This window comes from Erinaceus europaeus, chromosome 8 (assembly GCF_950295315.1).
Source record: "Erinaceus europaeus chromosome 8, mEriEur2.1, whole genome shotgun sequence".
Lineage (NCBI taxonomy): Eukaryota > Metazoa > Chordata > Mammalia > Eulipotyphla > Erinaceidae > Erinaceus > Erinaceus europaeus.
This window is the reverse complement of record NC_080169.1, coordinates 113878380-113902833: the sequence shown is the minus strand read 5'-3', so window position 1 is coordinate 113902833 and position 24454 is coordinate 113878380. Positions and strand designations below refer to the sequence as shown.

The window sequence follows — 24454 nt, the reverse complement described above, 5'->3', positions numbered from 1 at the left end:
TTTGAAGACAGAAGCAGATGCTAGAATACAACAGGATTCACTTTGAAAAGAATGTGAGTCTCAAGGAAGATTTAACTTGCATATTCAATGAATGAAAACTTGAATCAAGAATGAAGGAAGCTGAAGACTTCACACAGTAGACCTGCATTTGCTTCATTTTGGACCAGAGCACCACTGAGTCCAGGCTTTTGGTGTTAGGGATAGAACCTGAGACCTTTGCTGGGTAAGTTCTGTGCAGTCTCCTTGGACCTCTAACAGGACATTTGTAAATGAAGAGAATCATGCCATGTTGGGAACAGGAGATGGTTCATCTGGTAGAGTGCACACCTTACCCTGTGTAAGGACCCAGGTTCAAGCCCCTCCCTAGTCATCACATGGTAGCACCACCCAAAGGGGAAATTTCACAAGTGATGGAGTAATGCTTTGATCTCTTTTTTCTGTTTGTCTCTCTCTGTGTTTCTCACCTCTATCTTAAAAAATTATGAAAACTCACTGGGAACAGTGGAAATCATTCAGATACAAAGTCCCAGCAAAAAAATTCTGAAGGCAAAAAAAAAAAGTAATAAAGAGAGAGAAATGGAGGGAAGGAAACTAATAACTAATGCCATGGCTGGGAGATAGCAAACATCAGTAACACCAAAACAGGTACACCAATTTTTCTATCACTTTTGTTTAAGGACTGAGTATTAGTTTCAGTAAAATCTGTCAGACTATTGCCCAGTGGTCAATGTGATTGAAAAAGTAAATCATTCCCTGAACAATGGTTTCATGTCATGTTAGATACCATATGAAAAGAGATTGAACCTGTCATATAGGATACCTGTCACACAGCTGAAATGCTCTTACCAGTCTGGTTGCCACACGTCAAGGACAACACGAAGGGCCTAGGAAGTTTTTAGTTGGCAAGAAGGAAAGGTGCTGAAGGACTAGTCACCAGCTCACTCAAGGCACCTGCCTTGGCATGTGTGTAGCCCAGGTTATAGTCCCAGCACTACATCAGTGTCACAGCACCAGGGACAATTATGGTGTGGTGGCATCACTACCAATCTCTTGCTATCCAAAGGAAAAAAGTGGCCTGGGAACAGTATAACAGCTTGTTACTATTGGAAAAAATAATGAAATAACAAGAGACCTGGGGCCACAGCATAATGATTCTGCAAAAGACTTTCATGCCTGGGGCTCTGAGTTCCCAGTTTCAAATCCCAGCAGCCCCATAAGCCAGAACTTAGCAGTGCTTTGGTCTTTCATTAAAATAAACACTAAAAGGAACGAAGAGGGCAAGTATACCCATTAGGGTAGATAATAGCAGAATTTCTAGCTTGGAAATCTAAGATTTATAGATAGTGTGCACTCTACTCATGATACAGGAAAGGATATACTTCCATTAATATGGACTTCTATTGCCAGTTGTTAAAATTACCACTAATCCTTTGAAAAACCTTCAAAGAGCTTAGTTTGAGCCAAGAATAATGGAAGAGATGTTATAAAAGGCAAATTGTAAATTTCAAAAAAAGACCACAAGGCAGTAGTTTCCCTAAATCCCAGTTCTACTACAGCTAACTGGAAGGGAGAAAGGACACTGGAGAGTAATTACTTGACTTCTGAGGCTGGTGAGAGTAGGAGGCAACCTCCCACCAAAACAGAACATCAGAGTGTTGGGGACGGGGAGAGAATTCAAAGGCCTAGCTGATACCATGACTTCTCTGAGGCTGAACCCCCTTCTGCAACCATTCTCACCATCAACTAACACCCCCCAACCTGCACACCAATCATAAACACTTAACTAATTCCACCTTTAGAAAATTTTCTAGGAAGTCTTTGGGGGGGGATTGTTTGTTGCATTATTTTTTGTTTGTCGTTAAGTATTTTTATCACTGGGGTTTGGTGCTAGCAGGATAAACAATGGATATTTCTTTTCCTTCTGGTTTTATTTGATAGGACAGAGAGAAATTGAAAGGGGAGAGGGAGGTAGAAAGGGAGAGAGAAAGAAAAACCTGAAGATGTGCTTCACAGCCTGGCAAGTGTCTCTCCTGCAGATAGGGAACAGGGGGCAAGATCTTAGGTCCTTGAACATGGTAATGTGTGCACTTAACCAGGTGCACCACCACCTGGCCCTGCTAGGGAGTCTTTATGGTAACCTGAAATCATTTCACGTGATTTCTGGTCCTATCTCCTGGGCAGGACTCAGCTAAAGTCCATCTTCATCCTTCATGCTTTTCTTCTCCACCATGTGGCCCATTGCCATCACCCTGGAACTTGATCCCAAATATATCCTTCCCCAAAAGGTATTTTTCCCAGGAGTATTTCAAGTTTCCCTCCCCAGTTTTGGCCTTCTTGTCCCTCAAATGCTGGCATTTCTAGGATTCCAAATTTGGACCACTTCTTTCACACTGGCACTGGGATTACATGTGGGACTCGCCTACTCTAGGCTTCAATAACTTCAGAAATGCTGAGAATGGGATGCCCAATTATAGATCTCCAACCATGATCACAATTTGCTATTCCAGTCCCATGGATCCACTGACACAGCATCTCTGCTTCCTTCAAACCTACATTCCTATGGTGTCATCTACCCTGAATGAAGGGGCCATGCACTCAAGCACAGAAGAAGCTTCCTAGCTGTACTAAGTTTCCCCACCGCTCCTCTCAACCCTGCCCTGTCAAGGCAGTCACCAAACCCCAGGCCTCCCTCCATCTGTCTCTGTTCACCTGCTTCCTATTTCTGGCTCCTTTCTCAAATACGTTGTTAATAATCAATCGCCTGCCAGCAAGGCCTTTTCCACCCAACCTTGTATGTTTGTGTGTTGGTGAGACCATCAGGCCAGTGTGAGAAGAGAAGTGGTTCAAATTTGGAATGTAGAAATGCCAGCATTCCAGGAACGAGAACAGAACATGGGAGGGAAACTGGAAATACAACTGGGAAAAATACATCTTGCGATAGGTACTGTTTAGAGCAGGTCCTAGGATGAAGGTAACGGGCTGTGTGGTAAGAAAGACAAGCTTGAGGAAGAAAGGAAGATGGGCTCCAGCTGAGTCCTGTCCAACAGAGAGGACCAAAAATCACATAGAATGACTTCAAATCACCACACTTTCTAGCAATTTATCAAGAGGTAGAAGAACTTGGGTATTAGGTGCCTAGGACTAGCACAGGGGTATTGAGTGATGGCTGGAATGTTTGTAGAAAATAAAACAGGTTGTGATTTCTTTTTTAAAAAATGCTCCTGAAAATGAATGGCTTTTTTGGTTTCAGGATAATATCTTTTTTTTAATTTACTTTATTACATGAGAGATTTTTGCATGAGCTGGAATACAGAGAAAGAGACAGATAGAAGAGAGAGAGAGAGAGAGAGACCCAAGTACCACTGTGGTACATGAATCACTGGGAACCAAATCAGGAAGCCTTTGGAACTCAAGACCAATATTCAACCAGTTGACCTAAATCCCTAGCCAATGTATCTTTTTTATTTCCAGACAGAGATTGAGGTAAAGAGGCAGAGAGAGAGAGAGAGAGAGAGAGAAAGAGAGAGAGACTAAAGCAACAAATCTTTAATGTGGTATGGGCCAGGCCTGAACCCAAGTCATATACATACCAAAGCCAATACATTGTCCAAGTGAGCTATTTCACCAACCCTAATACAGCTTTTTTTTTTTTAAAATAGTGCTAGGCTCTTAGGCTTTATCCAGTGGACACTCAAACACTAACCTGAGGGGACACATGCACTCTTATGGTTATACTGCATTATTCGCAGTAGCCAAAGAGTGGAAGCAGCCTAAATGCCCATCAACAGATGACTGGCTAAAGAAGATACATATATCTCCATGAAATACTACTCTACAATAAAAAAAAAAAAAAAAGAGATGATATTGTGCCCTTCGGGACAAAATGGATGGGATTGAAGGTTATTGTGCTTAGCAAAATAAGAGATGAAAGACAACTACAGGGTGGTAGCGCGGTGAGTAAAGTGCACGTGACGCACAGCGCAAGACCAGCATAAGGATCCCAGTTTGAGCCCTCAGCTCCCCACCTGCGGTGGGGGAGGTCGCTTCACAGGTGGTGAAGCAGGTCTGCCAGTGTCTGTCTTTCTCTCCCCCTGTCTCCATTTCTCTCTGTCCTATCCAACAACAATGACATCAATAAGAACAATAATAATAACTACAACAATAAAAAAAACAAGGGCAACAAAAGGGAAAATAAATTTAAAAAAGAAAGACAACTACAGGATGGTAGAATCTAGAGAACTGATACAGATGAACTTGTAAAAAAAACAAAAACAAGCAAGCAAACAAAGACTTGTGAGACGAAGATAATATCTTTGGGAGATGGGAGGGAGGAAACACAGAACTCTAGTGTTGGGTGTGGTGTAGAGCTGTACACTATAATCTCAATCTTGAAACCCACTATTAATAAAAATTAAAAATGAAAAAAAACAAAAATAAAAAAATGAAAAAAAAAACAAAGCAGTGCTAGAGACTAGATTCAGGACCTTATGAACACAGTATAAACTAAATAAGTATCACTGAGTAGCCTCCCCGACCCAAGTTTGCTTTAATTTGGAGGCACGGGCTAGAGAGGGGAGAGACAGAAAGATAGAGACCCCACAGCACTGCACCACCATCCACAGACCTCCCTCAGGACGGCCCATGCTGCTCCCTTGTGGTGCTAGAGCTCAACCCCAGACCCCCACACATGGTAATGCATGCACTCTCTACCGGTGGAGCCCTCTCCCATAATAAAATCACCATCAAGCTTCTTTCTGGCAGCTCAGGCCTCATGGGCTGCACTCTCGTTTCCTCACTGAGGTCACACTGGACAACACAGTTTCTCAGCCATAGTGTCTTTTCCCTCATAACTTGGTAGATGTTTTGCCTCTTTGACTCAAGTTCTCATCCCCTCTCTCACCTGGCTAACTCCAACTCACTCTCCAAGGCTGCTCTCAAGCACCATAGCTGATGCTTGACTGAAGAGTTCCTGACCCCAGGAGATGGAGCTCCCAGGTCTTTCCCCTCATGCTCCTCCATTCCTCTGCTACACAGGCGGGAAGCCCCAAGCATGACTGCTGTTCTTTGCTCTCATTCATCTTTGTGGGAACCACTGGAAGGCAGTAGCTGAGGTAGAGGGGCTACTGGCACAGCAAGGCAATGAAAGCCACAGACCGCCGTTATCTTTTCTTGCCTGTGTGGCCTAGCTGAGAACCACCTTCACTCAGCCTTCCATTTTCATTGACTGAAACCACACTGACTCTCTTTGCCCTCCGTCTGATGTGCCTTTCCTACTTTCTCCTGACCACCCCACTAAGTTGATTGAGTAACCATTACAGAGAACTCGAGGCTCTCATGGAGCTCCAGTCAGTGTCTGAAGTTTGCTCGGGAAGCCAAGAGTGGACTCAATGGGAAGAGCACAGGACTTCCATCTGTAAGGTCCCAGATTTGATTCAGACACTACACGTGACTCTCAGAGGCTCTGGCCTCCATCTTCCTTAAAAATAAAATGTATTTAATGTATTTAATAGGATGGGAAGGAGAGGGGGGAAAGGGAGAGAGAAAGACTCTTCCAGCACTGTGAAGTTTCCCTCCTGCATGTGGGCAGTAGGGGCTTGAACCTGGGTCCTTGTGCATATTAACATGTGCATTCAACCAGATGCACCACTGCCCAGACCTTTTTCTTCCTCCTTGTTCACTCTCTCTCTTTGAACCTGGCTCTTAGAGCCCAGAGACTCTGTCTTATGCCCTAAGCTTAAGTGTTTTATTTTGTTTTGTTTTGCTTTTGGGAGAGAAAAAAAGGATGGTTGGTTGGTGCTGGAACCACTGCACACGTGAACCTATGAGAGCTATCTCGCTATCCTTCAGACAGTATGTTCAGTGGCTCACAGCAACAGATGGGGGCTCAAACTCAGCAGGTCCCGGAGAGACCTGCTGGCAACAGCTGGGCTGGATCAGAAGCACAGATGTTGCTCTGATGATCCAAGTACCTCAAGCCAATAAGCTGCATTCACTCACTCAGTCCTGAGGCTCACAGACCCCAATGGCAGTCTGTAGAGTGAGCCCCACCACTTCCCTGGCTTTCATGGAGGGGAGGGGGGAATGTCACAGGAACATGCTAACTCTATGGGATCTTTGCCTCTGTGCCATCCTCAGTGAGCAGAGAACTAGCAACACACTCCCCTCTTTGCTTGCATGGAAGTGAAGAACCTGGACCATTATAGATGGGGGGGAGGGGCAGGAAAGACAGCTCACTGCATAGGATGAGTGCCTTGTCATGTGCACAACCTAGGTTTGAGCCCTGGCACTACATGACAACTCTGGACAACAACTCTCCGTTGTTGTCTTATCTCTCTCACCCTCTGCGTCTCTTGCCCTGAATAAAAAGGCCAGCAAAGGGGGGTCTGAATGAACCTGCCAATGCCCATGTCCAGGGTAGAAACAGTTGCAGAAGACTGAATCCCACCTTCTACACTCCCCAAAGAGAATTTTGGTCCATACCCCCAGAAAGGCAAATGATAGGAGAAGTAAACCAGAGGGCTCTGAAGCCCAATTCCACCAGGACATGAAATGTTTGTCACTGGGAACCTTGTTTTTATACCAGCAATGAAAGGGAAGCAAATTTAGAGAACACCAGAGGAAGTCAGGCATGGCTTCACTTATCAGAGAAGAGAGGACAAAAGGGAAAGACACTTGGAAGTAGTAATAGATGTAGGGTGAACGAGAAAGGAAGCGAAATGAAATAAGTAAAGCTGGAGGTGACTGTGCTAAGTGAAATAAGCAAAGACGTGAAAGACACCTTCCAGATGGCTTCACTCATATGTGGAATCTAGAGATCTGATATATATGGACTTGCAAAAATAGCAAACAGAACAACCAAAAGCAAACATATAGTCTCTGAGACTTGGTGAGAACTGTGGTGTTTATCTTTGGGAGGGTGGAGACACAGAACTCTGCTGGCAGGTGTGGTGTGGAACTATATACCCTGTAATCTTACAATCTTGTAAACCAATATTAATCACACACACAAAAATGTGACCTGATAAGGGGAAAAAAATGGCCATTTCTCATATTGTGCCTTTCAGGATGAAATGCGTGGGACTGAAGGTGACAGAGCTAAGTGAAGTAAACAAGGGAGTGAAAGACAGCTACCAACGGCTTCACTCCATCTGTGGATCTGGTAAATACAGATAACTACAACAAACACACGTGCAAGTGATAATAACCAACATCCTTCCTTGTTTAGACAGAGACAGAGAACAGAGACCACATACCAAACCTTTCTTCAGCGTACTGCGGGCCAGGCTTGAACCTGAGTTATACACATGGCAAAGCAGCACATTATCCAATTCAGCTATTTGGCTAGTCCCAAACTAACTTTTTTTTTTTAAGTTTATTCATTCATTTACTGGGTAGAAACAGAAACTGATATGGAAGGAGGAGGAGAGAGAGATGCCTGTGGCACTGCTCCACCACTTGCGGATCTTCCCTGCTGCAGGTAGGAACCAGGAGCTTGAACCCGGGTCCTTGGCACATGGTAACTCACGTCCTCAACTAAGCATACCCAGCCCTCCAAACTAAGTCTTAGACTGTGAGTAGAAGTGTGTGTGTGTGTGTGTGGGGGGGGGGGGGTTCTAGAAGTAGGGGGAAGAAGGTAGAGGGATCTCTGTGGTGTAATGGCCCTGGAACTTAGGTGGCACCAACATGCAGGTGTGGACACATACTCCTAGCATCACATAAGATTGCCAACGAAGGTCCAGTCAATCAAAAAAGTGGAATCAACAGAGAAATAAGTGGCTGGTGCTTGTCCTCTGAGAGCTGAAGTGAAGAAGCACCTCTTGGCCACCCCAGTGTCCCCCCACCCAGGTCAGCTACTCACTTTGGGGGTGAAGGGAGTGTTCACCTCCTGCAGCAGGTGGCTCCTTTTATCTGGCGAGGCTGGTGTCTCAGGATGCCTGAGAGTACTGCTCTTTGGGGTCTTCAGAGCCGGATCTGGACTCTCCCAGCCCCTCTCCCAGGAAGTGTTAAGGTCACGGACATTCCCACAGGGTGTCTTCGGGGGACTGAGCTTTGCCTCTGGGTCTTGAACTTCTGCCTTCACTGGGGTTTGGTCTAGACTAGCCAACTTCCTCTCCCAGTAAGTGTCAAAGTCACGGACATCCCCAGAGGGTGTTTTGGGGGGGCTGAGCTTTGTCTCTGGGTCCTGAGCTTCTGACTTCACTGGGGTTTGGCCTAGACTCTCCAATTCCCTCTCCCAGGAAGTGTCAAAGTCACGGACATCCCCAGAGGATGTTTTGGATGGGGTGAGCTTTGCCTCTGGGTCCTGAGTTTCAGACTTCTCTGGGGTTTGTTTGGGGGTCTTCCCAGTCTCCTGGGCTTCCTTCTGCTCACTGTATTCTGCCTCTTCTTCGCTGTAGGAGAAGTTCAATTTCTGCCTCAGTTCTCTGTTAGTGTTGCTGTCGCCCATCTCAAGCCGGGGAGCCTTGGAATATAGCAGAAGTGGGGAGAAGCACGTCAAGTAAGCTAGCTAAACCCGAGTTGTAGCCCTTTCTTTCTTTCTTTCTTTCTTTCTTTCTTTCTTTCTTTCTTTCTTTCTTTCTTTCTTTCCTCCTTCCTTGCTTCTTTCTCTCCTTCCTTCTTTCCACTGACAACAGCCACCTGGTGCCCCCAGCCAGCTATCTCCCCTTAAGTACATCATCTCCCTAAACCCTCAGCTTAGCTCAATTTCCACAATGATGAAAGCAAGCTCCAAAGGATAATGTCCCAATGGGCTCCCTGAAGCCATGTGCTGCAAACACCAGCAAGACAGGTGCATGTCTTTTGCAAAGTACGACTTTAAAGAGTACCCACTCCAAGCTGAGTAATGGAAATAAACTGCTTTCCTTCTTTTATATCAACCATTTAGAAAGAAAGTGCACCCTCCCCTCTTTGGTGCCCCCCACCCAAAGATGAAGAGCAGTGAATTCAAATTCAGCATCGTCATGCTCTGAAACAACCTCAAAACATAGCCAGAGCTCAGCACCCCAGTGGAGACACACTTTGGATCTATGCCTCCTATTTTAGGCACCACAGACCCTCACCCAGGTCTTAGCAGCTGGGGCTTCCAGGAGATCAAGCGGATTTTTTTTAAATTTTTTATTTATTTATTCCCTTTTGTTGCCCTTGTTGTTTTATTGTTGTAGTTATTATTGTTGTTGTTGTCGTTGTTGGATAGGACAGAAAGAAATGGAGAGAGGGAGGGGAAGACAGAGAGGAGGAGAGAAAGATAGACACCTGCAGACCTGCTTAACCGCCTGTGAAGCGACTCCCCTGCAGGTGGGGAGCCGGGGTTCGAACCAGGATCCTTATGCCAGTCCTTGTGCTTTGCGCCACCTGCACTTAGCCCGCTGCACTACAGGCCGACTCCCAAGCGGATTTTTTAATTGACAACAAAAAGCTTAGAAAATGTTGTCTGCTCCACAATGAAGCAGAGAAGCACTACTTGTTTTTTTTTTTAATTTTTATTTATAAAAAGGAAACACTGACCAAAAAACATAGTGTAAGAGGGGTACAACTCCACACAATTCGCACCACCACAATTCCCTATCCCATCCCCTCCCCTGATAGCTTTCCTATTCTTTATCCTCTGGGAGCATGGACCCAGGGTCATTATGGGATGCAGAAGGTGGAAGGTCTGGCTTCTGTAATTGCTTCCCTGCTGAATGTGGGCGTTGGAAGGTTGATCCATACTCCCAGCCTGGGTCTCTTTTTCCCTAGTTGGGTGGGGTTCTGGGGAAACAGGGCTCCAGGTCACATTGGTGGGGTTATCTGTCCAGGGAAGTCTGGTTGGAATCATGCTAGCATCTGGAACCTGGTGGCTGAAAAAAGAGTTAACATATAAAGCCAAATTGTTGACTAATCATGAACCTAAAGGCTGGAATAATTCATATGAAGAGTTGAGGGGGTCCCCATTTTGTAGATAGTTAGTAGGCCTATTTTAGTTATATTCCAAAGAGCCTATGAATATACCAGTTTTTTAAATTTTTTTTTTTTTTTAACCAGAGCATCACTCTGGTACATGTGCTATCAGGGCTGAACTCAGGACCACATCCTTGAGAGTCCAGTGTGTTATCCACAGTGCCACCTCTTGGGCCCCAAACATCACTTTAAATTACAATGCTGTTGGTCCCCAAAACCTTCCTTTGTCAACTCCATTTTCTTAACTGTGAAGAGTTCTTAGACTTGCATGATTTCTTAGAGGGAGGGAGGGGAAACTCCCTGGGAACTCTGGAAAGAGTCCTTCAGGAAAGAGGGAGGGTACAAAATTCTTGGAAAACTATTTAAAAGGCCAATTTTATCATTTTGTAGCAGAGACCATGTGTCAGCCATGAAAAGGAAAATGGTGATTCAGGGAGATAGCTCAGCAGACAGAGCACAGGACTTGCATACCTGATGCCGCAGGTTCAATTTCCTGTACTGTGTATGCTCAGCAGTATTCTGGTATCTATCTATCCATTCATCCTCATAAAAAATAAGTAAATCTTTAGAAAGAAAGAAATAGGAAGGAAGAGAAAGAGAAAATAGGGTGAGTGAAATAGCTCTCTTGAATAGTGTGCTGCTTTGCCACGTACACAACCCAAGTTTGACCCTGGCTCCCACATTATTGAAGGAAGTTTCATACTGTGGAATCTTTCACATGAGAGAGAGAGAGAGAGAGAGAGAGAGAAATGGAGAAAAAGAAACGGAGGGAGAAAAAGGAAAAAGAAAGATAGAAAGAGGAAAAGGGAGAGAAAGGGAAATGGAGAACGAGAAAGGGAGGGAGAGAAGAGGAAAAGAAAGAATGAAAGGGAGAGAGAGAAAGAAAGAGAAAGGGAAAGGGGTAGAAGATAGGAAGAGAGAGGGAAAGGAAAAGGCTAGAGAATTAGCTTACTTGGCTAGCGTGCTTGCTTTGCTGTAGCATAATTCAGATTCAAACTCAACCACTAACACACTGGAGGAAGTTTTCATATTGTGCTATCTCCCCTCTTTCTGTTTTTTTAAATATTTATTTATTCCCTTTTGTTGCCCTTGTTGTTTTATTGTTGTAATTATTATTGTTGTTATTGATGTCATTGTTGTTGGATAGGACAGAGAGAAATGGAGAGAGGAGGGGAAGACGGGGTGGAGGGAGAGAAAGACAGACACCTGCAGACCTGCTTCACCGCCTGTGAAGCGACTCCCCTGCGGGTGGGGAGCCGGCAGCTCAAACCGGGATCCTTTGCCCCTCACTTATGTTTTCCCATCTCCAACCTGAACTCACGTAGAGGTGAATCCAGATTAACACTGACTGGGAGAGAGGCCAAGGAGATGGGAAAGCACTTTTTTTTTCCCCTCCAGGGTTATTGCTGGGGCTGGGTGCCTGCAGCACAAATCCACTGCTCCTGGAGGCCATTTTTTTCCCTTTTGTTGCCCTTGTTGTTTTATCGTTGTTGTGGTTATTATTATTGTTGTTACTGATATCATTTTTATTGGATAGGACAGAGAGAAATGGAGAGAGGAGGGGAAGCAGAGACCTCCTTGCAGGTGGGGAGCCTGGGGCTCGAACCAGGATCCTTACACCATTACTTGAGCTTCAAGCCATATGCACTTAACCCTCTGTGCTAACACCCGACCCCCCCCCCCCCAAAGCACTTTTTCAGCTGTCAGGGAAGTCCACACACCACCAACCCTCCCTTTGCCCCACCCCGCCCTGCCCCCACCCCCAGGAACCTACCCAAATTAGCCATCTGGGGATATGATGGCTCAGTCTGGGTGCACAAGACAGTTCACCTGGTGAGGTGAATTGTCAGCTAATTCTAACGATAGGATTTTCTAAGTTAACCCAACTGCCAAATAATTTGGTTACAGCAATAACTATTGCCATCTTAAACCCTAAGACAGCAGGAACATTCCCCAATCTCTACAAAACCCGTATTTCTCCCAGTCCTGGAAACTCTGGGGTGGGGCTCACTTTCCTGCATGCTTCTCTCAAATTCACACCAACTGATACTGCATCTACTGATCCCAACCTAATCAGTGCAACCGGTGCCACCTCAACACATTTCAATTCAGACTGTGTCCATAGACATCAGGTGTGGAATGTCAACCCTCCAGCTTCATTATTCTGGTGAGACCTTTCCTAGCTCATAGGACTCCTTATTTCCATTTTATATAGTGCACTTTCTAACAAAGCCTCAAAACCAAGATGTAGACCAGGGCCCATGAGATAAGGCATATATATATATACATGTATCCATAAGTTAGGGGAAAATGTATATCTGAAAGCAAAAGTACACAATAGTTTGCAGTGAGGCCATAAATGCAGCAAGCAAGTAGAAAGACCCACACACACACACACACACACACACACACACACACACACACACACACACACACCAGTGCCAGTATATATGATGCTGGGATTGAACCTAACACCTCAGGCAAGGAAGAGTCTTTGCTCTGCTTGCTAGTTACCTTCCCTGCCCTCCTGTTTCACTCTTCTTTTGTTCTTAGTCTCTTCACACTGTGCAACATTCCACCTTCACTTCAGTACATGCTGATGCTACAGGCATCCATCCCAGATCAAAAGCTTCCCCTGCTGGCTGAGTGGATCTGTGGGAAGGGAAGCTATTCAGGACAGTAGTGGATAGGACTTTGGTGGTAGATACATCAAAATTCATGGACACAAAGAAGTATGAACCTCTAAAAGTTTTTTTTAACATAGCACTGAGGACCTTACACATGAGCAATGGCTCCAAGTTGCCTCTCCAGTTTAAATTTTAATTTAATATACCTAGGGTGGGTAAAGAGTGGGGCAGACATCACTCCACCATCCATGGAGTTCCCTTGGTGCTTTCTATGGTGCCACGGTTCGAACCCAGGGCCTCACTCAAGGCTAGGCATGCATTCTATCCCCGCACCACCTCCTGACTCCTGTAATCTTGAAATTTTATATTATTGTAAATCAATGATAAATCAATAAGTTCTTAATTATTAACAGAAAGAAGACATATGAGAGAGAGAGAGAGAGAGATGGTGCCCTTAGTAGAGTATACACACACGCAAGCTCCCACTCCCCACCTGCAGTGAGGAAGTTTCACAAGCAATAAAGTAGGTCTGCAGGTGTTTCTCTTCCTCTCAATCTCTCCCTTCCTTCTCAATTTCGCTCTATTCCTTGAGAGAAAGAAGGAAAGGAATGAAGGTAGGAAGAAAGGAAGGAGGAAAGGGAGGGGAGGAAGAAGGAAGGAAGGAAGGAAGGAAGGAAGGAAGGAAGGAAGGAAGGAAGAAAGGAAGGTTGAAGGGGACTCTAAGTACTAGAAAACCAGAGGAAAAGGGGCGGAGACTTTCCATTAGTACCTGAGAGGTGTTGGGTAGCCAACAGATCCTTTTTTGAAAGGGCTTAGGAAAAGAAAGCGAATCTGCTTTACGGAAAAGATTCAGAGTTGGGGATCCTCTTTGCGTATTTGTGGTCACAGGTCTTCGCTGGTCTTCTATGCTGGTCGGGACGGGGGAGGAGCCAACCCTGAAACTCCAGTTCTTCCAACGTTCTGCTGACCCTGCTGAAGCCTGGGGGAGCTTGGAGACTCAGACTGTCCTCTGACCTTAAGCCCACCCTGAAGTCCAGAGGCAGCAATGCTGTCTAGACCAATCACTTTGCAAGATGTGGGGCCTTGAATTCACCCCCAGAGTGGGCTCTTCCACCTTGGTAATTGAAGCACATGGTACCAAGCTTGGATTCCTCATTTACCTTTGCTTTTTGAATCTTTTCTTTCTTTTTTGCTTGTTTTGGTTTTTGGTTTTGATACAGACAAAGAGGCAACAAGAGTGAAAGAAACTGTAGCATTGAAGCTTCCTTCAATAATGTGGGAGGCTAGGCTTGAACCTGGGTCTCATCAATGGCAAAGCAGCACACTAGCTGAGTTATTTTGCTAGCCCTAAACCTATCTCTCTATCTCTTTCTTTTTCTTTCTTTCTTTCTTTTTCTTTCTTTCTTTCTTTCTTTCTTTCTTTCTTTCTTTCTTTCTTTCTTTCTTTCTTCCTTTCTTCCATCCAGTTGAGTGCACACATTACCATGATCAAAGATTCTAATTTGAGCCTCCTGGTCCCCACCTGCAGGGAGGGGGTGGGGACTTCACCAGCTGTGAAGCAAGGCTGCAAGACACTCTCTCTCCATATCTCTCTCTCTCTCTTCCCCTTTCTATCTCCCCTTACCTCTCAATTTCTATGTCCTATTTAAAAAGAAGGAGAGGGGGTCGGGCAGTAGCATAGTGGGTTAAGAGCAGGTGGTGCAAAGTGCAAGGACCGGTGGAAGGATCCCAGTTCAAGCCCCCAGCTCCCCCACCTGCAGGGGAGTGGCTTCAGAGGCAGTGAAGCGGGTCTGCAGGTGTCTATCTTTCTCTCCCCCTCTCTGTCTTTCTCGCCTCTCTCCATTTCTCTCTGTCCTATCCAACAGCGAATGACATGAACAACAATAATAACCACAACAAGGCTACAACAACAAGGGCAACAAAAGGAGAAAAAAAAAAAAAAAGGCCTCCAGGAGCAGTGAATTCATGAGCCCCAGCAATAACCCTGGAGGCAGAAAAAAAAAAAGAGAGAGAGAGAGAGAGAAGGAGGAGAAGAAATGGCCTCTGAAGCAGTGGATTCATCATGCAGGCACTGAGCCCCAGTGATAATCCTGATGGCAAAAGAAAAAAATGTTCTTGATTGACCACTGGTTATAATAATAGAAAATTTCATGGAAAATGATAGATTTGATTGTGAGCCTGTGACTCCAAGAGCAGACATGCAGGTGTGGGGAGGTTAACCCCCTTCGATCAGGAGGGACAGTGGTAAGGAAGAAAAAGAGCTGGAACAAGACGAAGTCAAGTGCCACCATATCTTTTATTTATTGAAGATCAAATTAAGACTGAGTCATGAGGGGGAAACAACATAATTGTTCTGCAGAAAGCTTCTCATGCTTGAGGGTCCAAGGACGCAAGTTCAATCCCTCACACCACTATAAGCCAGAGTTGAGCAATATTTTGGTAAAAGGTAAAAATAGAGGTTTGGGCAGTAGCACAGCAGGTTAAGTGCACATGGCATGAAGCACAAGGACCAGCATAAGGATCCTGGTTCAAGGCCCCGGCTCCCCACCTACAGGGAGGTCACTTCACAAGTGGTGGAGCAGGTCTACAGGTGTCTGTCTTTCTCTCCTCCTATCTGTCTTCCCCTCCTCTCTCCATTTCTCTTTGTCCTATCCAATAGCAATGACACAAATGGCAATGACAATAATAGCCACAACAATGATAAAACAAGGGCAACAAAAGGGAAAAAAATAGCCTCCAGGAGCAGTGGATTTGTGATGCAGGCACTGAGCCCAATCGATAACCCTGGAGGCAAAAAAGGAAAAAAAAGGTAAAAATAAAAATGTAAATAGTGTACGCTTTACCATACTTTAGGACCCTGGTTCAAGCCCCCAACCCCTAATCTGCAGGAGGAAATCTTCACAAGGAGTGAAGCAGTGCTGCAAGTCTCTCTCTTTATCTATCACTCTATCTCTCCCTACCTTTTCGATTTCTCTCTGTCCTATCAAACATTAGAAAAACATAGTAAAGCAAATAAAATACATTTAAAAGATATATAAAAATAAAAGCACAGCAGGACTGAGTTATTCAGGCTCTGAAAATACCCTGGTGTTGAATCATGAAATATATCCACGTCCATACATTGGTATCAAATGCCAGGGACTGAGCCCAGGGCACCACACTACTCAGCAAAGTAGTACTCACCACACTACTCCCTGGCCCAATTTTCTATTGCGTATTTTTAATATTTATTTATTTATTTATTCCCTTTTGTTGCCCTTGTTGTTTTATTGTTGTAGTTATTATTGTTGTTGTAGTTGATGTCGTCATTGTTGGATAAGACAGAGAGAAATGGAAAGAGGAGGGGAAGACAGAGAGGGGGAGAGAAAGATAGACACCTGCAGACCTACTTCATGGCCTGTGAAGCGACTCCCCTGCAGGTGGGGAGCCGGGGGCTCGAACCAGGATCCTTCCACCAGTCCTTGCGCTTTGTGCCACCTGCGCTTAACCTGTTGTGCTACCGTTCGACCCCCTGTTTGTTTGTTTGTTTTTTTCTTTTTCCTCCTCCAGGGTTATTGCTGGGCTCGGTGCCTGCACCATGAATCCACCGCTCCTAGAGGCCATTTTTTCCCCCTTTTGTTGCCCTTGTTGTAGCTTCGTTGTGGTTATTATTATTGCCCTTGTTGATGCAATTCGTTGTTGGATAGGACAGAGAGAAATGGAGAGAGGAGGGGAAGACAGAGAAGGGGAGAGAAAGATAGATACCTGCAGACAAGTTTCACCGCCTGTGAAGCGACTCCCCTGCAGGTGGGGAGCCGGGGGCTCGAACCGAGATCCTTACGCCGGTCCCTGCGCTTTGCGCCACATGCGCTTAACCCACTGCGCCACCGCTCGACCCCCACCCCCTGTTTGTTTTTTTAAAGGCAGGCAGAAGAAAGCAGCCCAGAGAGGCGAGACACCCCAACAACCACTCCATCTTTCATGGACCTTCTCCTGCTGCAGTCCATGGTGTTTCCATGGGACACCTAGGCGCAAACCCAGGATGTCACACTCAACAGAGTGTGGACTCTACACCACGCTGAAACTTAACCACCATTAACACAAAGTTAAGAACCAGAGAGACAGCTCATCAGGTAGGGCAGGTGCCTTGTCTTGCACATGGTCCAGCTTTGAACCCCCACACCACATGGGAGATGCTACAGCACTGGGAGAACTCTTGTGCTGTGGTCTTTCTTTCTTTCTTTCTTTCTTTCTTTCTTTCTTTCTTTCTTTCTTTCTATCCACTCCATCCCTGTTTCTCTATCTGAATGAAAAAACTTAGTCAAGGAGCAGGGAAACAAAGAAGCCAAAGTTTTACTGTTTTTCAGTGGGCTGTGATAAAGAAGTAACACTCTTCCACAGAAGATAACCACCAGAAACTCTGGACACAGAAGCTGTGAAAAGTGTTTGCCTCAGAATGAAAGAGAGCAGGGAAAGGAAAGCAGGAGGGCAGTGAGTTCTCATTATCCATCTGTGTGCAATTTGATATTTTAATCTTTTACCACCACCGATGTCTACCTAGCAAAATCTTTTTAACAATTAATAAAGCAATCCCTGGCACTAACAAAAAAAAAAAATCAAGGAAATGAAGATGTATGTATAGGTATATAAATGATATGTGACATATGTCATTTATAGTATATAAATAAAAATATACATTTAAAACCTGTCTATATTTTAAAGTGGTCCAGAAGGTATTGGAATCATCTCTTGACTTCTCTGTAGGTCCTGGGGTTTAGTCCCCAACCTCCAGTCCTGGTTCTCTATATATTATGCATTCACGGGGCCAGGTGGTAGCACAATAGTTGAATGCACATGTCACAGTGCGGAAGGACCCAGGTTCAAGACCCTGTCCCCACCTACAGGGGGAGAGCTTCACAAAGGGTTAAGGAGGGCTGTAGGTGTCTCTCTGTCTCCTTCCTTCTCTATCCCCCCTCCTCTTGATTTCTCTCTGTCTACCCAAATACATAAATAAAATTTATATTATATATTCACTTCTTTGAAGCATCATTTTTTATTTTAATGTGTGAGAGAAAGATACAGAGTAAGACAGAAAAAGACCCAGTAGAGAAGCAATTACAGAAGGCAGACCTTCTACCTTCTGCACCCCATAATGATACTGGGTCTATATTCCCAAAGAGATAAAGAAAAGGAAAGTTTCCAATGGATGGGGGGGGGTGATACGGAACTCTGATGGGGGGAATTGTGTGGAATTGTACCCCTCCTTATCCTATGGTATTGTTGATCGTTATTAAATCAATCAATTAAAAAAATTTTTTTAAGATAGACACCAAAGCACTGCTCAGCTCTGGCTTATGGTGGTGCTAGGGATTGAACCTGGGACCTCAGAGCCTCAGGCATGGTAGTCTTTTGCAGAACCATTATACTGTCTCCTTAGCCATGATCCATAGCTTTAAACCCTCTCTGGAAGTTGGTGACCTCTGAATCTATGTCTGCATCACAGCCTCCCTTTTGAACTTCAGATTTGCAGCTTCCTAACCAAGTGACTTCTCCCTCTCTCTACACCCCTGCGTCTAGTCTAGGTGAAATCCCTCTAGACCTATTACTGCCTTTTCCTTGGAGGCAATAGCCTTCTGCTCCTGGTGTCCCTGATTTCACCTCAGGCCTATTGCAATCTACTCTAGAATATGAATTCCTCTCCAGGAAATGTGGATTCTCAGGTGATTTGAATTAAAAAAAGAAAAAAAAAAAACAACAAAACACATGTTCATGGAACTGGATAAAGTGGTTTTAAATGCCACATGAAAAATAATCACCAAATATATAAGTGCATGTTATATATATATATATTTACATGATTGAAATGGCACTCATCCACCGATAGATGAATGGCAAAGTATATATAGATTAGTGAATATCAGTCATTTAATATTGTGCTTGAAAAGGGGATTATAAATCACAGAAAGGGAAATAATTATTCAATATGTGGGACAGCAGTGATTAGTTGACTATTCAAAAAGTTGAGATTCTTGGCGGGGGTAGATAGCGTAATGGTTATGTAAGCAGACTCTCATGCCTGAGGCTCCAAAGTCCCAGGTTCAGTCCCCTGCACCACCATAAACCAGAGCTGATCAGTGCTCTGGTAAACAAAAAAAAAAAAAAGAAAGAAAGAAAGAAAAGAAAAGAAAAGAAAGAAAGAAAAATTGAGAGTGACTTCATATCATATCAATATTAACAATGAATAGATAAAGAGATCAAGTGTGAAAGATCAATTAGCCAAATATCTTGAACATACTAGTAATCAGGAAATCAAATTAAAGAGATAAAATGATCAGTTAACTAGAAGAAAATTAGCTAGAAGAAAAACTGATCATTTAACTAGAAGAAAGAAATGAATGTCCATCAAATTTCTGGGTGAGGACCAACCTTCTAGATAGTAAAGAGACATTTTTAAAAGGACCCCAAAGGGGTTGAGAGATAGCTCATCCAATAAAGTACCTGCCTTACCAAGCTCCAGGCCATGAGTTCCAACCCCTACACACGAGAGCACCATCAATGGCACCAGTGAGGTTCCATAGATGGGGAAGAGCTACTGATGTATCTATTTTTCTCTCTCCATTCTCTGCCTAGCCCTCTCTTTGTCTCTAGAATAAAGAATAAACACAACAGCCAAATAGTGGAAGCAGCCTAAATGTCCATCAACAGAATACTGGCTAAAAAAGTTATGGAATAAATATTTTATAGAATACTACTCTAAAAAATAATAATAATGAGATATTGTGTCTTTTGGAACAAAGTGGATGGAACTGGAGGTGAATATGCTTAGTGAAATAAATAATGAGATGCATAAGGATCTGGGTTCGAGCCCCGGCTCCCCATCTGCAAGGGGAGTCGCTTCACAGGCGGTGAAGCAGGTCTGCAGGTGTCTTTCTTTCTCTGCCCCTCTCTGTCTTCCCCTCCTCTCTCCATTTCTCTCTGTCCTAGCCAACAACAACGATAATAACTACAACAATAAAAAACAAGGGCAACAAAAGAAAATAAATATTAATAAATAAATAAATAAATAAATAATGAGATGAAAGAAAACTACTGGATTATTTAACTTATATCCAGAATCTAGAGAGCTGATACACATGAAATAGAGAGATAGAGAGAGAGGAAGAAAGAAAGAAAAAAAGAAAGAAAGGAAGGAAGGAAGAAGGAAAGAAAGGAAGGAAGAGAGAAAGAGAAGAAAGAAGCAAGCACATGGTTTCTAAGACTTGTGAGAAATATGGTAGCTATCTTTGGGACGTGGGAGGGTGGGGACATAGAGCTTGGGTGGTAGGTGTGATATAATTATACTGTAACCTTAAAATCTTGTAATGCTTCTCTACATGGACATTAGTAGGTTGATCCATAGCCCCAGCCTGTTTCTACTTTTCCCTAGTGGGGCAGGGCTCTGGAGAGGTAGGGTTCCAGGATACATTGGTGAGGTGGTCTGCCCAGGGAAGTCAGGTTGGTGTCATGGTAGTACCTAGAACTTGGTGGCTGAAAAGCATTAAGATATACAGCAGAACAAATTGTTAAATAATCAGGAAGCTAAAGGTAAGAATATAACAGATGACTGAATTTTGTCTGGAAAGTGTCTTTGACCTCGCAGAGTAGATACCATCCGCAAGGCTCACCCTCCCGAGTTGAAAAAAATTTATGGACAAGAAGTGGTTGTTGAAATTAAATGGTAGTAGGCATGTCCAAGGAACACTATGGGGATTTGACCCGTTTCTGAATCTTATGAGAAATGAATGTGTGAAGACAGCAACTAGTGGGCAACAGAACATACTGGAATGATGGTGATAGGTGAAAATAGCACCATCATGTTAGAAACCTTGGAACAAGTATAAACACAGTGACTGTTCAACAAGAAGTCAGTCGCCTCCACATATGTCCCCTCCTTCACTGCATCTTTCCACTTTGATATAAAAATTAAATTATGTACATTTTCTTACGGAGGTTTGTTAAATAAACTTTTGTAATAGTCAAAAAAAGAATATAGCAGATGAGATTTGACCTTCCACCTTCTGAACCCCATAAGGATCCTGGGTCCATATTCCCAGAGGGATAAAGAATAAGGAAGCTTCCTTCTAATGGAGGGGATGGGATACAGAACTCTGGTGGTGGGAATTGTGTGAAATTGTACCTCTCTTATCCAGTGGATTTATCGATCATTATTAAATCAATAAAGATATTGTATTACACTATTAAACACAATGGGGGCAAGGAATAAAAATGAGAATAAAGAGTTGTCCCAGAGAGTCCGCCTAGCAGAAATCATGTGCATGCCAGAGATGCCAGGTTCATTTCTCAGAGCAAAAGAAAAACAATCACAAAAGAATTCATGTCTGATTGCATGAAATTGAGCACTTCCATAATTCATCAAGCAATTCAGTAGCCTTGAGTACACACAATATGTTGGAAATAGTATTAGCAAAAAGCTACGATAGACAGAAGATTAGTATTCTGAGTGCTCAGCAAACTCACACAAAAGATAACGAGAGCTTGAAGACCCCAAAGAGCCAGTGAGCAGAGGCAGCAGGCAGACAGCGCACTGAAGGACCACCACAAATTGCCAACATATATTCTGCACCCCTGAGTAGATCCAGTCACAGTACATTAACTGAAAATAAATGCCATTTTCACCTGACAACTTGACAAAAATAAATTTTAAATGGCAATACCAGATGCAGACAAGAGTGAAATGAAACTGATGCCCTTCTACACATGAATCCAGTCTAGAATCTTACACAAACACACATACACACACACACACACACACACACACACACACACACACACGTCCCTTCCCCTAGCTGTGACACTTCTGGCCACCTCTGGCAGTTTGCCACAAATCAGCAACCTGCATAGTTGATTGCCCCAGCCCTGTCTGTCACCCTTGATCCAGTATTTTATTTCTTGGCCTCATAGTTAACTTCCCTGCTAGACAGAAAGCCTTAGGGGGGGGGGGGGGCGACACGAAGGTCTGTCTTCACAGCTCTGCTGGCTTCTTGCACAGAATAAAATAGGTACCGTGTGTTAATTAAGAGTGAAATTTGGCCAGTGCTTCAGGCACAGCAGAGAAAAGGGGAGGGCATTGTCAAGAGAGGAGTTTAGTAAATGTTTAAGCACAAGTACAAGGGAACTACTAAAATGATTCCTATAAAAACATTCTGGCGGCTGGAGAAAAGAGTTCAGCTTGTGAAGTGCAGGGCTTGCATGCCAGAGTCTCCTGTTTTCAATCACTGAAGCCACATGAACTAGACTGGTGCTCTAGCTTCTCTCTCTCCCTCTCTCTCAAATTTCTTTCTCTATTGCGTATAAAATATAATTGTTGTTGTTTTTTGCCTCCAGAGTTATCACTGGGGCTCAGTGCTGACACTCTGAATTCACTGCATCTAGCAGCCATCCCCCTCCCCCATTTTATTGGGCAGGACAGAAATTGAGAGAGGAGGGGGAGATAGATAGAGAGAAAGATAAACACCTGCAAACCTGCTTTGCCGTTTGTGAAGCTATCACCCTTGCAGGTGGGGGGGGCTAGGGGCTCAAACTGAGATCCTTGTGTATGTAGTCCTTGCACTTGGTAATATGTATGCTTAACCCGGTGCACCATCACCTGGCCCCCTAAAACATAAAACTTAAAAAAAATCTTCTTAATTAGGTGACAAAGTGGTCATGTCCTGACACTAATGGCAACAAGAAATGCAAAACAGACACACATTCACCTATGCAGGTAAGCATGGAGAAGCATCTGAATCTATTCTTCCTATCTATCTATCTATCTATCTATCTATCTATCTTTTATGTATTTTATTTCAAACCCACCCCCAAACACACACACACAGGGCCAGACAAGGAAATGTGCTCATCTTACTTTGCCACTGGATAGAGATGGGGAAAAAGAAAGAAAGGAAAGCAACAACAAAACTCCCTTAAGAATTTGAATTCCAAGACTAGGGAGGTGCCTCTGTGGGCAGAGCATATGCCTTGCATACATGAGCTCCCAAGTCTGATCAGCACCACGTACAAGGGAGTAGAACTCTGGTTTCTCTGAGTACAAACAGGAGGAGGAGGAAGAAGAGGATGACAAGGAGGAGGAATAGAGGAAAGAGAAGAGGAAGGGAAAAAAGAAAAAAGAAGAGGAAGAGTTAGTCTGTTCCTCCTAGCTTGCAAGCTTGCACTTTGAATTCACACTAGCTACTCAGTCTATAGACCCTTAAGGAGACTGTAACTCAAAGCAGTTTCAGGTTGGTGGAGCCCCCAGATGGCTAACAAAAGCAAACATTAATCTCATCCTCCTTGAGAACTTGACCTCTGCGGGGCTTGGCAGCAATTATGTCACCAGAGCAATGCTAATGAGTGAACATTTTTACATCCCAGACTTGATGAACTCAGGATAAGCAAAATCTTAACGGCCAACTCATTGGTTAGAATATAGTTCAAAAATACTTGTACAGAATGCATTTTATATAATGTGTAATATGTGCATTTATTTTCATATCGTTGATATATTTCTCTAATGTAGATATAGTTTACACAAAGCATTGTATTTAATGTAAGGGGAGGTAAAGTAATTTCACTGAAAAGTTTTAGACACATGGGATGTATTTAAGCATATAACACTATCCTAGGGGCTCTGAATGCAATTGTTTCTTTATTCTTTCCTGCTCTTCATACTTGGTTCCCAGTGTATTCTTTCATTTTTATTTATTTTTTTATTGCCATCAGGGTTATCACCGGGGCTTGGTGCCACTGCTGCTGATGGACACTCCCTCTTTCTTTCATTCATTCTTCCTTATTAGATAGAGCAGAGAGAAACTGAGACGGGAAGGAGAGGTAATGAGGGAAAGAGAGAAAGAGAAACACTGACAGACGTACTTCACAGCTAGTGAAGCTTTCCCCTGCAGGTGGGAAGGCTCCTGAAGCTTCTCCCCTGAAGGTGGAGAGATGGGACTTGAACCCAGATCCTTGAACATGCACATTCTTGAAGAAAAAAAAATCAAGTATGAACAAGAAACAGGTAGAACCAGAGCATTACTCTAGCATATACAGTAATGGGGCTCAAACTCAAGACCTCATGTTTGCAAGTCCAGGGCACTACTACTAAGCCACTTCCTCTATCGCCCCCAACACTTTCTAAGAGCTAAATTCAGTTTCTATCCTCTTGTGAAATTCAGGAGATAATGAAAAGTTAAACATTTCTGGATGTGAGTGTGTGTTAGAAGGGCCTCATCACCACCCTTACCATTTTTGAATGTCTGCTACCTGCAAGATAGCTTTCCGCCACTAGAGATTAAGTTAGAACGAATGGCGAGGCCCAGGAGGGTCCAGGATTTGCCAGTGTGCCCTCCAGCTCTTGTAAGGGGACAGCAGACCTGAAGACAGTCTCCCGCTCCCTCTCCTTCTCCCTCCTCTCCCTCTCCTTCCTCTCCCTCTCCCTCCTTTCCCTCCTCTCCCTCTCCCTCACCCTCCTCTCTCTCTCCCTCTCCCTCTCCCTCTCCCTCTCCCTCTCCCTCTCCCTCTCCCTCTCCCTCTCCCTCTCCCTCTCCCTCTCCCTCTCCCTCTTCCTCTCCCTCAAACACACACACCTCTACCCACACACAGTCCAGCCCTGGCCACACATCCGGGATTATGTAATCCACATCTGTCACGGTCTAGGGGACCAGAGACTGTCAACAGTCGTATAATCATGGTGGCCCGTAACCTCCCCCCACCCCAGCTTGGACGGTGACCCCACGGAGGTGGCGCGCCGCTTCGCTCCGCCCAGGCACAGGTGCAGTGGTGCAGGTGGCTGCGCGCCCAGGTCCCGCGCCCCCAACCCGCGGCCCCTGCCCGCCTTCCCGATGCACCGGGGGGCTGTAGGCGCCGGATCACTGGGGGGC

At 44.3% G+C, this 24454-nt stretch overlaps 2 protein-coding genes and 1 pseudogene across 2 annotated transcripts in view; 1 reads left to right on the top strand and 2 right to left on the bottom strand.

The window, feature by feature from the left end:
* The window catches only part of WEE2 (WEE2 oocyte meiosis inhibiting kinase), a 30762-nt gene extending 22316 nt beyond the window's left edge, over window positions 1–8446 (bottom strand). Inside the window, exons 1-2 of the mRNA XM_007532086.1 lie at window positions 8294–8446; window positions 7859–8053 (exon numbers count right to left, since the gene is read on the bottom strand). Coding sequence (XP_007532148.1) covers window positions 7859–8053; window positions 8294–8446 — 348 coding nt within the window. The remainder of the gene's footprint in view (window positions 1–7858; window positions 8054–8293) is intronic.
* The window catches only part of AGK (acylglycerol kinase), a 344250-nt gene that overhangs the window by 123770 nt on the left and 196026 nt on the right, over window positions 1–24454 (bottom strand). The gene's annotated exons all lie outside the window — the stretch shown is intronic.
* On the top strand, window positions 20163–20422 carry LOC107522998 (small nuclear ribonucleoprotein G-like; annotated as a pseudogene).